The sequence below is a fragment of the Dermacentor silvarum genome, chromosome 2 (genome assembly GCF_013339745.2).
Source record: "Dermacentor silvarum isolate Dsil-2018 chromosome 2, BIME_Dsil_1.4, whole genome shotgun sequence".
Lineage (NCBI taxonomy): Eukaryota > Metazoa > Arthropoda > Arachnida > Ixodida > Ixodidae > Dermacentor > Dermacentor silvarum.
This window is the reverse complement of record NC_051155.1, coordinates 213,261,835-213,276,912: the sequence shown is the minus strand read 5'-3', so window position 1 is coordinate 213,276,912 and position 15,078 is coordinate 213,261,835. Positions and strand designations below refer to the sequence as shown.

Here is a 15,078-nt window from a genome sequence, read left to right as displayed (position 1 = left end):
GCAAAGTCGCAAGGCCGTCTGACGCCAGAAGGACACAGTTTAGGCAAATACATGTAGTTCCTACCATTCTGATGCTGGCTGACTCGTCCTACTTGCAGCTCCTGGACACAATGGCGCCAGAGTTTTCCCCATTAAATATTTGGAGGAGCCTCTATGCTCTCGCCCTTTGTGTAACTAATGAAACACGCGAGACGTTTCTTCAATAAACTATTACGCGCATATATTTCTCCTATGCTTTCTTGCGCAGGCCAGAGGCAGTAACACCTGCTACATCGCTCCCACAGGAGTGAGGGTGATGCCCAACGTCTCGCTGACCTGTACTTTCCATTGCCGTAGTCCAGCGGTACAACGCCTGTACAAGTATCCCCTGTTCAAAGCGTCTCGCTGTGTCTGGCGTGCCAATCCCGGATTCGTCGCCGAAAGAATCGGTCTCGTCGAATGAGCCGAGGAGTGCAAGCGAAGTTTTGAGATACTGCTCACACCCGGAGCGCGCTCCCGCGCGCGCACGCCCCGCAAACCTCCATGTCTCCGACCGAGAGCATGCTACTGGAGGTCTCCTCGCCGACGTTCATCGCGAACGGAACGCTGCCGAGCGTGTCGGTGGCCGCGGAGGAACCCGTGGCATCGCCTGCCACAATCGCTACGCTCGCCTCGCTGTTTGCCGCCATCGGCATTTCGGGGGTGCTGGGCAATGCGTTCGTGGTGTGCGCCGTCCTGGGCGACAGAGACATGCGCAGTTCGGTGACCAACCTGTTCATCCTGAACCTGGCACTGAGCGACCTCACCATCCTGCTGGCCTGCGTGCCGGACATCGTGCTCTTCATCCGGAACCGCGGCTGGGAGCTGGGCTTGGGCCTATGCCGCACGCTGCGCTTCGTCGAGGTCATGGCCCTCTACGCCTCGGTGATGACTCTGGTCAGCGTCTGCGTCGAGCGGTAAGTTGTTGTCTGGAATTTAGTGCTACACGTTCTGCCGCCAGCCGCGGTCACTCGGTGGCTGGGGAGTTTGGCCGCCGAGTAAGAAAGAGGTCTCGGGTTCAATACACGGTCACGGCAACCCTATACCACCGGGGGCGGAATGCGATAATGCTTTCTGCCCCCACTAGATAACCCCACGGTGCAGGAAACTATAGACCACAGGCCTCCGTAAAAACGTTTCTGATAAATGTTCCTGAGGCGTAGTATATTGTGAAGCGAAACTCAGTCAATTAGGAGTTTAACGTTGTATATTTCGCGTGCATAAGTAGCGAGGAAGCGGATGGTTGCCTTTACGCCTTCTCGTAAAAATTGCATAGCGCAGAGGGCCTTCGCAAACATCGATTGATCGATGACCTTAGCAAACATCGATTCAAAGCGTGCGCCTAAGTGCTATACAGAAGACTGGGCGGACGAAGAGAAACTTGTTAAAGGACGCACTTTCCATCGAAGCTTGTTCTCCTTTCACGCAGTGATGTGTATCGACAGAACAGACGGCGCAAGATTGTTGTGTCCAGCTATTTTTCAACGTTCGAGTGAGGACCCAGGCTGCCCCCGTATTTAGCCACGAGAAATCGAAAGCGTCACCCTAATTTAGTGGTCAATTATTGCATCGAAACGTTGGTAATGCGTTACGTAGACCGCCTCCTGACTTATCATCAGGCGAAAAAAGGAATACGTGGCTCGCTTACATAAAACTCCTGAAACCACCTCTTAGACGCACCCAAGAAACACTCAAAGATCAGTTTTTCGTGCAGCGTAGGCATATAGCTTTCAACCGACGTGCTTCGTTTATACAGCAGTCCGAGATTAGGTACTATTTTACGCTGACTACTGGGAACGGTATGAGTATCAGGTATTCGCTGTCGCCAGGAATCGGCTCAAAAAAGTAATGTGGTTGCAGGCCCGGTTTGAATCCATCGGCGGTAAGCAGATTTCCAGAGCGCTTGTCGAGTATCTACTACATCTTGTAGTGTAGGAAATTGCTGAGGCTGTCGGTATATAAATTTATTTCTTTATTCACAGTGCCATTCAGAACTACAGTTGGGGGAGGGAGGGTAAAATTGTTTGACATTCTCGAAAGAATACAGTATTAACGCACATTCATTCTAGCGAACACAAAGACAACTTGGAAAGTGCAACAGTTAAAAAAAAAACACGAATAAGAAAGATAAGAAATTAATTAAAGACAGGCAGCGTCAAGGAAAATACCGAAACAGGAAAGGCATAGGGTGGCAAACGAATGAGGTATTGAAAGTAAGTAACAGGGGCCCACGCATACTAAATATCAATACATCTTTTGAGAGGAAAATAGAAGCACATTTTAGGAACAATAAAGCTGGAAGAATGTAGCGAGTGTCTAGAGGACCAGACACGCGCTGAGGAGGCGTCAGGCCCGTCGAAATGCGGGCATGATATGTGGTGGCTTGAAATCGGAAGCAGTGAACTTTAAGGGGCTTGTGTAGGTCAGCTGAAATTCCGTTTCGCACGGAATTGTCAGAAGCATGGATACGTGGTTACAAACTTATAATACTTTTATTGCGATAGCAATTATATGGACACTCAAAAGCAGATTTCTGCCGTCGGCGTCGCCGTCGCCGTCGCCGTCGCCGTGAGGTTCCGTATGACGTCAATGGAGATGAAATCGTCGCCGTGCGCCGAACGCTGTATGTGCGAGTGAAAGGGCGCGAGGGACGCGCGCTTTCAAGGGGAATGAACGCACGGCGGAGAACAAACGCGCGTTCTGCGCCGTGCTCGCTTAAGGGCTGCAGAAGTAAGCGTCTCTTTCCTCCTTTACAATCACCATATATGTAGAGCAAACGCGCCTTTAATTTAATTTTAATTTTTTTCTTCAGACGCGCGAGAGGCCATGGGGGAGGGGGAGGGAAGGGAGGCGACGTTTAGCTGCGGCACCAAGTGCCTATTTATATCAGAGGCTCCAGCAACAGTCACCAACGCCGCACGCATTTTGAGCTAACGCGGGCAAAACGCCGATGGCGTCGACAACAGTTCTGCGTGTTGTTGCTACCAAAGCCGCTCACCTTACTTCGTATGACATTGCTGTGTTGCTATCGCATTCATTGCTTCGCCCTGAGGGCGAAACTGTGACATTTTTTTTAACCTCGGCTCTTCGTCCCCTCGTTTTATGTTCCCTATCGTGATGGGTACTGTTCTTCATTACTTTTCTTCGGTGGGGCGTATCAGCCTCCTCTGCACAGAACGAATTTTTACGAAACGTCAAGTAACTGGAGCAGCCTGTGTTGGTTTGCAAGCATTTGACCGGCGGCTTGGATTTCAGCGCGAGACAAATTTAATACTTTCAGTCCCCCTAATGTTGACTATTCCCTATTGTCAGTCGACCACTGAAGGAACTGAGTGTGAGTTCATCGGTATAACGCTGCAGAGAAACGTACTTCAGATTAAAAGAAAAAAAAAAAGAACTGCTCGTCTACGAAACCGCGAGGTTATTGTAGCAAGCTTAGTGTCGTAGAGCGAGGTCAACATCCTCGCAGTGGCACTCCATCCTCTCTTTGGGGCTTCGTTGTTGCCTTGTTATGGCATTGGCTCTTGCTTGTGGCCCTCTGTGCTTGGCGAGAAGTTACGACGGGGCTGAATTCATGAATAGCTTACCGCTGATCAAGTTCTTGATAACGACGTTTGCCTACACCTGGGTACTTGTGCAAACACAGTAAGAAATACAGCAGATGATGTACTGTGTATAAGGATACCCCCCCCCCCCAAAAAAAAAAAAAAAAAAAAAAAAGCAGAGAGAGAGAGAGAGAGAGATTGTTACAATTGTAGCTGTTTTTTTTGTCGCTCCGTCGATATGAATGCGGTGAGGGCAAACATTACATCATAGTGTCTGTAACGTGAAACTCAGAAGCGTTGACTGTTAACCAGCTGGCCAGCTGGTGCATCAACTTTTCATTAAGCTTCAGTTTTAAGTGGGCATCTGGCCTGTCGACATGGTTTCTTCCTGCCCTTCTTTCCGCTTAATGACCCCACAAAACGTGAAACTATTCCAATTTGTTTTTATTCGAATCTCCTGACGTCAAATTTACGTAATGCTGACGCAAGCACCGGATGGTGACCCGCAGCTTTGTTTGAACAGCCCAGTCAAATGCTCTCCTTGTTTATAGGAGGTCACTTTTGTTTGCTTTCAAAGCGAATGGCCATCGTCTATCTTGACAGGAGTTTCTTATCTAACTGGCTGACAAGACATGATGAGCATGCAGAATGGGAGAGGCTTTCGGTGCGGCCGAGCTATAGCGTAGTGAAAGTATATAGGGCCGGTATTTTGTAGCGATGCCTTTCCGGTGCTAATGCCTTTTCGCGCTTACCGCTCTTTGTCAGTGGTCAGAGCGACGGTCCGCTCACGTTATCAACGGGATCAGCCGGCCGTGGGCGCAGGATGATAAGACTAGTATAGAATAAGTCATAAGGCATCGCTACAAAACACCGGCCTAGCTAAACGGATGAGGAGAGCGGTGCAGACGCCTGCGATTGGCCCGCTTCGCCTTGCTTAGCTTGCTGTGGCTGGTCGAAAATCATGGCAGCGTGCAACCGGAAGGTTAAAAATGCCGCTAAAACGGATCCTCAGCGAAGAGGTTTTGGCAAAGCGACGTCTTATACGTGCCGAAAGGGCTCCACAACCTTATACAGTTGGGGATAATTTTTTTTACGCGAATAATTGCATTCTCCCCGGCAGCTGCGAGTAGTCAGTGCCAGAGCAATCGGCGGATAGCAGATATGATTCCTTTCAGAACGGGGAAGTCTCCGGATATTCAAAAACGAACAAAAAAAAATATCTAATTTTCTTCGGCATAGTAATGCATCCTTACCGCGTACATGTCACTTTGACGTGGTAAGCTTTCGCGGTTTTGTGACGTAGCATGACGGAAAGGCGAAGTGGGCACTGCCCGAAAACTTTTGACCAATAACGGAGGGCTAATGTAGAAAAAGGCGGAGAGTCGGAAATAATTAATTTTCCTTTGTTTGCTCTAATCACGCATAAGCAGTGCGGGCACCTCATATCCAGATGGGGAGTTAACGCGGTTTTGGTGATGTTGCTGGACAGACATGCGAATTGGGGTGGCTACAAAACTTTCGACCAATCGTGGAGGGCTGATTGCAGAAGTGGAATGGAATAGATTTATGTTATAGCGCCCGATGTTTTAAATTTTGTTTCATTTCGAACGCTATGCCTGATTAGGCAACATCGTTGCTTCATTCATTGTCCGATAACTGCGAGCTCCCGGTGCGCCGTTGGTTGAGTCACATTGCAGATGTATTTTTTTACGTTAATGCTATTTTATTGAGCAATTTTCTTGCTTCTGCATTATTGAATTTTCAAGTAACACATCAATCGTGCTATGTTCGCCGTGCTTTCGATGTCGTAGGGGGAAGACGAATTCAATAAATTGCGCCGCTGCTTTAACGCTCATAAGCGAGAAGCATTGGCTGCTCCTATAGTGCGACACGTCCGATGCAGCCAGAGGACGTTGGTGCAACTTCGCCACCGGATGGCTTCAACTGAACAAAGGAAGACGATTAGAATAAAAAAAAAAAACGTTTCATTAATCCCGTGTTATCGCATTCTCTTGTTGTTTCCTTCTACCACTCCATTTTATCATCCACCGTCATCATCATCCATCGCAAGTGGATCCCATCTCGAATATTACTTGTTAAAATACGCGGCTCGGACCATGTCGTTTGGCATAGAGTATGAAGAGGAAGTACGCAGGAGAATGAGGGTGGATTGCGCTGCTGAGCTCCCAGGTGCATTTCGACTTATGACTTTATTCAGGAGGAATAAAACGACTACCATGTTGAATTTCCAAATGCGCCTCGTGTTTCTTTGATTTCAGGTTGTTTGATATTTTCTGAATTAAAATTTTTGAAAATTCCTCATGTTAATTGTTTCCAATATCTGCGTAATTTTACCCACTTCCCCAAATAGGCGTAGAGACATAATTTAAATATATCATTCTCTCTCCTTTGCAATGTCTAAAAATATGATCATCCATCTTTTACAGTGCTAAGTTTTCATTTTGTTATATCATTAGACCTATAAACACAAAAAAGGAAAACAAATTGAAAGCGATACGTGCACGAGAAATTAGGGGCAGCGTCGCACTAGTGGTGCGAAGACTGGGCAAACAGCGAAGCCGGTGGCCCTTCCTTAGCTTTATCTCGGTTCGGGCAAGTTTTCGCGAGGTTATACTTCGAGACTCGGCCACGTTTTGCGCAAGGTCACCCCGGAATCAACGACAGCTCAAGGAGCAACGACCACTCGGTCATTAAAGTATCGGGACGCTTCTGGACGCTCAAACGCTTGTGCTCGGGTTCGCGGGGTCGTAACTCCGGATCCTCTGCGAATCGCCAACGTTTCGCCGCCGCTTCGGCGGCGTGATACTCGGGATACTCCGCACGGCGTGGTGACGTCGTGGCTTGGCAAAGCTAAGGCGAAGCGATGCGGCGCGCGCGGTGATATCACGGCTCACGCAACTGTGGCGAGGCTCGGTGCAGTCGGCGCAGCTGGGGCGAAGCGTTGCTAGGCGACGCATGGTGACGTCATCACCAGGCGGAGGTTTTGCGCCGTACACTAGACGGACCATCCTCGAGCTTAAACACCTTCGCTAGTTCACAGGCGTATGTGCCATTGCGCTTGGACCCTTTCTGCACTACCACCAGGATCGGCTCACATTTTCTGTTCGCTCTGCACGGACTAAAGGTCGGCTTAAACAGCTTCGCTGTTAAAAGAAAGAACATTAGAACTCGTCGCTTCTTGGCCAATCTGCCGAAGTTGTTAAGCGCTAATATTTGGCAACAAGAAACACGAAAAAAAAGGACCCAGGCTTTGTCCGTCTGATACTCAGGCGCACAGCACCATTCTTTTTTTTTGTCTTCTTTTGTCCTACCTTTTGACTTTTTCGTTTCTCCTCATAGAATAGCTACTTGTCATACGCCGCCCGATGCCGCCTAATTATTGGCCTTTTTCTCTTAGTGGGTATGTGCCATAGATAAGGATCCTGATCATCAGCAGCTTCATTATCGACATCATTATCATCGTCTTGGGGAGCAAGTCTACACGCGAAGCCTCGTTGCTTGTTCAGGAGCTACTCGCAACTGCCTAACGCGCGTTCAAGAAGATGGACACGATCGACCCACACGACTTGCTGACAGGCGATCTAGGTGTCCCTTTGGACTCAACGCTACCGTGTTCGAGGGCCACGTTCCAGAGCTCCGGGGGCGCGCTGTCCAAGAACGACACCCCATACGCTACCGGTGAGTCGAAGCCGACGACTGCTGAGGAGATCTTCGCTTCGAGCTACGCGCTAACCATGGCGCATAAGGAAGATAACTTAGCCGCCGTACCGGAGAGAAATGAGAAGCATTTTAGGGACGCAGAAGAAATTGAAAGAGTGTTTAAACAAAGACGACAGAGTTTGCCTTCAGTAATGCCTCACAACCAAGCTGTTTCGCGAGACGATAGCGTTCCTGAAGTCACCGGATCCTCCTGCACTTCTCTGGTTCCTCTGGAGGATTCTTCTTTGAGTGTTAGACCGTCGCAGGATGTTGTGGAGAGCACATCGGGGTCACTCGTGGAATATCGGCTGGCAAATTTTGGCAAGGTTGGAAGGTCGCCGCAAGTCAAGCAACCAAACCTATTCAAGCACTCTTCCAGTCCAGCTGCCACTACAACTTGCGAAGGAACCAAACAGATCACATCTTTGGTGACTAAAGAAACGCTGCATGGTAGCAATAAGCAGAAGCCAACCGAAGAGCAATCGCCAGCCGAACTACTGCACGGCAGAGATTTATTTAGCCTCAAGTGCGCTACGGCTACAACGAAAGAAAGCACACTATTGCTGGCAGAGCCCCCTAATATAGAAGAGTCAACCATAACGACGAAAAAACCAGGGCCATTCTTTCAAGAGCCACGGCCGCGTGTTTGGTGACCGGCCAGAACGTCAGATTAGCCAACTTTTCGACGCCTTCATTGCGGACTCCGCCAACAACATCGGCACGAAGAGTGCCATTTGCTGCAAATTATGCTACCTCCACTATGAGTCTGCTAGGTGCGCGTCTGCCGACGGCAGTACCTGACGGCCAAGCCTCTCGTTGGACCTATACCAGAGCAGAGGCCCCGAAGAAGGATCCCAAAGGCGTGAATGCATTACACAGCTTGTACCAGAAGACTCCTCTCAAAATACAGAAAGGGGAAGAAGCAGTCATTATAGGCCCTGGTAGTTCTTCGAGAAGCGAAGAATCGTCAGCAGCATCGGACAATTCTTCGCCCTCGAGCGGAACGTCCGGAAACATGCCGCCTTCTATAGGTGCGGTTGAGAAATTGCCACCTGGCAGTTCTCAGAGATCGCAAGCCCGTGCCCAGTACTCGCTCGAGATGGGCAGCGCATTCGTCGGAAAGCAAACCGGGTCATCAGCTCCTCAGTCTGTGACGCTTGCACAGCGCGCGAGTCAGGGACAATTGCAGAGTGTTGGTCTCACGGACAAAAGCAGTGCAGTGCCCAAGGAACCAAAAGGACGATCAACGATCAGTTTTAAACTTGAAAAATCGGGCTCGAAGCAAAGCGCATCATCCAAGAAATCAAGCTCGCACTATACGACCACCCAGAGCACTGGCGAAAGTTTAAGGAGCGCCACAGCTCAGTCTCCATCTGACGTGGCAGAAACAGTCGTTCGGACGGGCGAGCAGAGTGTTCCCAGAAACCTGGAGCAGGGAATTCGCAGGGAGAAGTTTCTTTACCCCGCTGCCGTATGTCTGGCGTTTGTACTTGCTCTCGTGCTATGCTTTTTGTTCTGGCCCAAACAGGAGCCGTCTGCGAAATTGAGAAGCCAGATTGACAATATTAGATTTGGCGCGACCTGCGCCTCTGATGCCTGCCTCCGACGCGCTTCGTACCTGAGCAATCTTCTCTCCTGGCGCGACGTTGAGCCATGCGACGACTTCAACGCGTTTGTGTGCAGCCACTGGCGAAGCCGCTTCGCATCGGCAGCCAAGTACCATTCAACTTCAACGGACGACGACAACGCCGAATTTCTCGAGGAAAAAGTTCACGCCTTTCTCCAGGATGGGCGGCGAAGTCCTAAGATTGCGCAACCACTGAAGTTTCTCCACGATGAGTGCATGAACTTAAGGCGCATCGACTACGAAGGCGTGCAGGCGCTGAAGGATTTGATGACATGGTTTTCTCTCGAAGGATTTCCTCTGCGTGCTCCTTTAGCGACCAACGTTTCCGTCTGGAGGACAGCTGCTCAGCTTCTACGCAAGACGGGCACTGTAGCGCTGCTCACACTGAGTGTTGCGTCTCACCCAGCGGTGGAAAACAAAGACCTTGTGTCGGTGGGACTACCTGAAGTTTTGACATCTTTCGACCCCGTTGAAAGCAGTGATGTGATCCGCCTTTACACAGAGGCAGTGTTTACAGCGATTAAAATAGTAAAAAAGGAGTACATGCCACCAGGAGACATCCTCGCCATAGCCACATTTGCCAGCAACATCGAGAAGCTCGTCCAAGCGGCGCCGAGAGAAAACACAGCGAAAGTTGAACGCCTCGAATCGCGCTCAGAACTGCAGGACTTTGTAAACACGACGCTTCAGGGATTCGAGGGCTCTGTCGCTGACGGCGCTATGTCCGATGTGTTGATATGGTCGCCCAATTCTACGCTCTCCATTTTAGAGCTCGTCGCGAACACCAAGCCCCACACTGTCATGAATTACCTCGGACTTCGGCTCATGGTTCAGGTGTCGCCGTTCACGCCGTATTCGAAACTACTCGACTTGCTGAGCATATTGATCTACGGCAAGACCAGAATGGCGCCGCCTCGGTGGAGACTATGCGTACGCGTAGTGGAGAGAGCGTTACGCCCGCTCGCGTTTGCTTCCGTATTTGCTCACGGGAAACTTCGCAAGTCCGCGCCCAACCTGATCGGTATGGTTGACGCGGTTGTTGTTGAATTACGGAACGAAATGAACGAGTTGCCGTACATAGCGTACCCCTCGAAGAAGCAAATACGCGAAATCCTTTCGAGGAGCGACGTCCGGGTGTTCGGACCTAGCTGGGCCACCGATTCAGCACCGCTGACTGCATACGTCAAGAAACTGCCCGACGTCACAAACTCGCGATGGGGACTTGACACCTTCGTCACCTACCACGAGCACACCTTCTTCCACGTCTTGACTCGCGGTTCTCGGGAGCGTTGGAGTCGCTCCGTATTCAGCGCTGACTGCTGGCACGAAACGCATCCGCGAAGCGTCTATGTTCCGCTGCTTGCCTTCAACCTGTCGCAGGCTTTAGAGGAAGGCGGCGCGGACGCATTGCAGTTATCGCGGCTCGGCCCCCGACTGAGCCGCTGCCTCTTCGATATGCTTCTCGACGAAGCCGTCTCGGCAAACGTAACCGCGAGCTGGCTCAATGACAACACGTGGATGAAGCTTCTCGCAGTCGAAGCCTGTCTCGACGGCAGGCGGGACTACCTGCGCCTCGCAAGGTTCCGGGACGTCCTTGCTGTGCGTGTCGCCTTCAAAGTCTTCCTCAAGACTACCGGTGGGAAAGACGACGACTTTGCAGTGAGGCTTCCCGGTGGTCACATAATGTCCAGTGCGCAGATCTTCTTCGCTTACCTGATGCTCCAGTACTGTGAGAGGAGCGACGGCGTTTATCAAATGAGAAGTGCGGCCAACGCCGATTGGGGCGCTGCGCTTCGCAACAGCGATGCATTTAGTGGTGTGTACAACTGTTCGCCGAGTTCTGTCACGAAACAATCTCTAGAATGCGCCGCCTGATAAAAAAATAATGAACCACACCATCGTGCTGTAGTTTTAATTGATCTATACCATGAAAGTTGCGTACGACGTGTTTTTATTAGATATTTTTGAAGTCCGAAGAGCATAGCCCAATTAGAGCGAGCGGTAATTAAACATCTTGTGTTGTTTAGCACGCCACATTTCCCGTCTTGTTGCGAATGTGTTTAGCTAGCCGCTGGTTTGCTTTGTTGAATTAATTCTACCATTGAAATCTGTAGCAAAAAAAAAAAAAACCGGCATACGTGAGAACAACCGCACCCACTTTTCACACTTCCACCGTAATCACTATTATTGATGTCTTCGAGTACAAACGTAAGCATAAAGCGAGTTGCTTACGCTGCAATATATACTTTTCTGCGTTCCTATACCTTACTGAGGGAATTGTGATAGGCTGTCGATAAATATGTCGAGCTTGGTTGTTGTGGGATTTTTATTCAGCTGGAGTGGACCGCAGTACGTGAAGTGAGTGTGTGCTTTCTTTTCCCTCGTCTCCCTGTCAAACTGAGGCCACAGAGCCATCATTCTGTCTAGTGTAGAGAATCAACTTCCAGTCGCAGGAGACGGAATTGAAAGAAAACCTTGTTGGTAGCATGATCCTTCATGCGTGTTCTAGTGAGTCCTTACAATTTCCGAGCAAGTACAAATTGATATAGCTTACCGTCCCTGACGCAGTATTTTTAACTTTTTTTAGATAAATGAAATTTAATGACTAGCTCGAAACACGTGAACAGCATTACAAGAAAAAAAGAAAAGGATTGTTTTGCGATTGTTAACGGAATGAAACGCGTCACATATTACCCTCGGACATGGTCGTGACTTCAGCAGAGTGCTCACGTGTAACGGTACTCGGCGCACTGAAACGAAATAGAGCTATATTGAATATGCAGATGGCTCCGTTTATCTGCAGCTGAATGTCCAAGGTTTTCTTCAATGCCCATCGCTCGACAGAACTGGCAAAAACAAGTCGCGTACGCCCATGTGTACGTCGTGACTGAAGGGGATATGCCCACTTCGTCTTGCTGTTTTGCATTAAGGGACTACGTAGCTGCTCAATACATTGTCGCAGACATGGAGCAGCATAAAACCGGGAATACGCAATATAAACATTGTTGCGTTTGAATTCACCATAGCTTTCGCTGAATGTTGGGTCCCTCCTGTCAAAGCACACATGAAGGTCGTGTAGGAGAAGGTCATGCTTATAACAACCAAAAAGAAGGGAGGTTTTCATCCCTATATATGCTATGGATTACATAAATACAGAAAAGTTGCACTTTCACCCATAGTGCGCCCCAGTGGCGGGGTAGCGGTCGCAGCATTCTCCGCAGTGAATATTGGACTGCTTCGTGCTGTATCGGTTAGCGTAAACAGTCGCACATGTGCACAATTTTCTTTTGAGAAGAACAAGAAAAACAAAACTTTATTCAGTGACAGCTACGGATGAATTGCTACTCGGCCAACCTCCCGCAGTGGGTAAGAGCCATTATTTTGGAAACAAAACAGCCCCATGGTGTTTTTGGAGGTAGGGGTCCCGGTTGTGATTGTTGTTTTGTTGTTGTTGTCATTCATGTATGGCGCATACTACAAAGGACGATTGGCTAAGGTTCGCAATAGAAACATAATAATATACCTTCCTTCACGCTAACTGAATGCCTATATTACTTACATTTAAATAGTGCTGGAGAAGTGTAGAAATATGATTTTTTTCAGTTCGGTTAGTTAGTGTTAGATTCTTGTCTAGTGTCTTTGGCAACTGTGGCCAAAGAGCGCCAAACACAAGGTTGAATTTTTTTTTTTCAGTTCGGGCACATTTCTGTCCTTCCTTCTGATTCTTGATACTTGCTTCGTTTAATTATTTTATCTCAGGCCGCGCAACGCGGGCGAACACTTCGCTTGCTCAGATCAATAAAGTTTATTCATCAACCCTATACCTTGGCGCTAGTTCATGAATACGTTGCAGAGTGTGACGTAAGACATTCACATAAGCCAGCGATCAGAAAGCCACACAATATATTTTTCAGGTGCAGTATTCTTCCGTGCTGTAGAATCGGCGGCGCATGCGCAATACGGAGGAAACAGTGACCTGAATAAAAAGTTGTCGCAGTTTCACCTGAAAGGCGAAGCATCAATTGCGATAGCAAACTTGTAGAGAGCTATACGGAGTAATGATATTAGCTTTATCAGCTGTATAAACTTGGACATGCAGCAGCATCGGCAACACGCAGAACTGTTGTCGACGCCATCGGCGTTTTGTCCGCGTTCGCTCAAAATGCGTGCGGCGTTGGTGACTGTTGCCGGAGCCTCTGATATAAATAGGCACTGCGTGCCGCAGCTAAACGTCGCCTCCCTTCCCTCCCCCTCCCCCACGGCCTCTCGCTCTTCGGAAGAAGGCGCGTTTGCTCTACATACATGGTGATTGTGAAGGAGAACAGAGACGCCTACTTCTGCAGCCCTTAAGCGAGCACGGTGCAGAACGCGCGTTTGTTCTCCGCCGTGCGTTCACTCCCCGTGAAAGACGCGCCCCTCGCGCCCTTTCACTCGCACATACAGCGTTCGGCGCGCGGCGACGATTTCTTCTCCAAATGACGTCATACGGAACCTCACGGCGACGGCGACGGCGACGGCGACGCCGACGGCAGAAATTTGCTTTTGAGTGTCCATATAATTGCTATCTCAATAAAAAAAAAATATCCTTTCGAGGTGTTTGCAAATCCGAGTGCCTTATACATCAACGACAACGAAGCTGCACAAGGCAGTTGTCATATCGCCCCGTAGTCCTATAGGGGTGTCATTTGCCACTGCACTGTCTAAAATGTCCCCAAGACTTTCCAAGTACTATACTATGTCCGGCGCAATTCTTTCGCAACAGCGAGTCATGTAGAACGATTTACTACTACAGGACTTAGCGCTTCTATAGTATTCGGTATAACCGACGCATGTTCCTGTATTCTGCACCGGCTTTATCCATCCTGCAAGGTAATCCAGGACATTGAGTTTCTTACAAAAATTACTAGAGGAAACTTCGGCACTGCGATCGTTCAGCTGCAGTACCATGGGAATGATGGTTAGTTCATGGATTAGTCTAATCTTCGTGCTTGTGACTTTGAACATTCTTGTGACGTTATTTAATACGTCTTATTATTCTAAGTTTCCAAGTAATAACTGTTTTCTAAACACTGCAACTCGATTAAACTTTGCACACTTGCGTAATCGTTGCAAATTGCGGCATTTATAACCCCAAATTTCCTAGATGAACAATTCGCGAATTCAATAAGCCGTTCGAAGCCACAAAGATGAAGTTGAGGCGAATACATGTACCGCTCCTCATGTGCATCTGTCACAGTGAGTTTATCAGTTTTCGCAAATTAGTATGTTAAGCTGAATTTCCATATTAATTAAGCCTAATCCACCGGAGTTATGTCCAATCCCCCATATAGTGGATATGAGCTACATGGTCTGAGGACAACAACGATAACCTGACCATCACATTGTAATGATGCATAACTAAGTTGGTGGGAAGCACTGGAAAACAAACACTTGTGCCTTTAGATGATGATTTATGGATTTTATTGGCGCAGTGGGCCAAATATGGCCAATTGAGCTCTTCTCAGAGCAAACCCGGCTACGCTAACCACTTGGCGAAGGCTAAGTGTCGGAGAAAATTTACTGCAAATATAAAAGCGATGCACTCGTGCGAATGATTGAACTCACACTGAGCTTCCACAAGGCTCGAGATTTCAACCATTGGAACCCTGAAATAGGCACAGATGCTCGTGACTGCGCTGTTTTCTTAGCCTCCACATTTCTGCCTTATGAGCATGAAATGAAGCATAGAGAGTTGTCAGGTATTGCCATGCGCATATCTGATGGCAATACACAAATGACATCGGTGATTGAAGAATTTCACTCGATGGGTTGGCCTTGATCGGGATATGACGCGTGAGCACGCTTTCGGGAGTCTGGTTTGGGCTTCCGTAACCGCTTCTGGACGTTGCTAGCTACAGCCGCGCAGAGGAAATACAGTCAAAATGAATGCTAATGGCTTCGTCACTCCCCACGTCCACAGCCCAAATTGTGGTTGAACGCGGCAAATTTTGAGGCACAGAAGGTCATGACATCTCCCTTTTGATGGCAGCGGTTTACCTGGAAGAAAGAGGCCAAGGCGGGAACGACGCCGTCGCACCGTTGCAGAGGCCTCCCTTAATGCGATCGGCGTTGTCCGAGCTTCTGCTTGAGAATGTTGCAGCTCCTTCTCTTGAGCCTTCAGCTCCTTCT

The 15,078-nt window shown here is 48.9% G+C and overlaps 1 protein-coding gene across 1 annotated transcript in view; it reads left to right on the top strand.

Annotated features, from left to right (window-relative positions):
* The first annotated feature begins 270 nt into the window (after positions 1-270).
* LOC119442571 (neuropeptide receptor 15) overlaps positions 271-15,078 on the top strand; it is a 31,433-nt gene continuing 16,625 nt past the window's right edge. Inside the window, exon 1 of the mRNA XM_037707494.2 lies at positions 271-935. Coding sequence (XP_037563422.1) covers positions 523-935 — 413 coding nt within the window. The 5' untranslated portion in view covers positions 271-522. The remainder of the gene's footprint in view (positions 936-15,078) is intronic.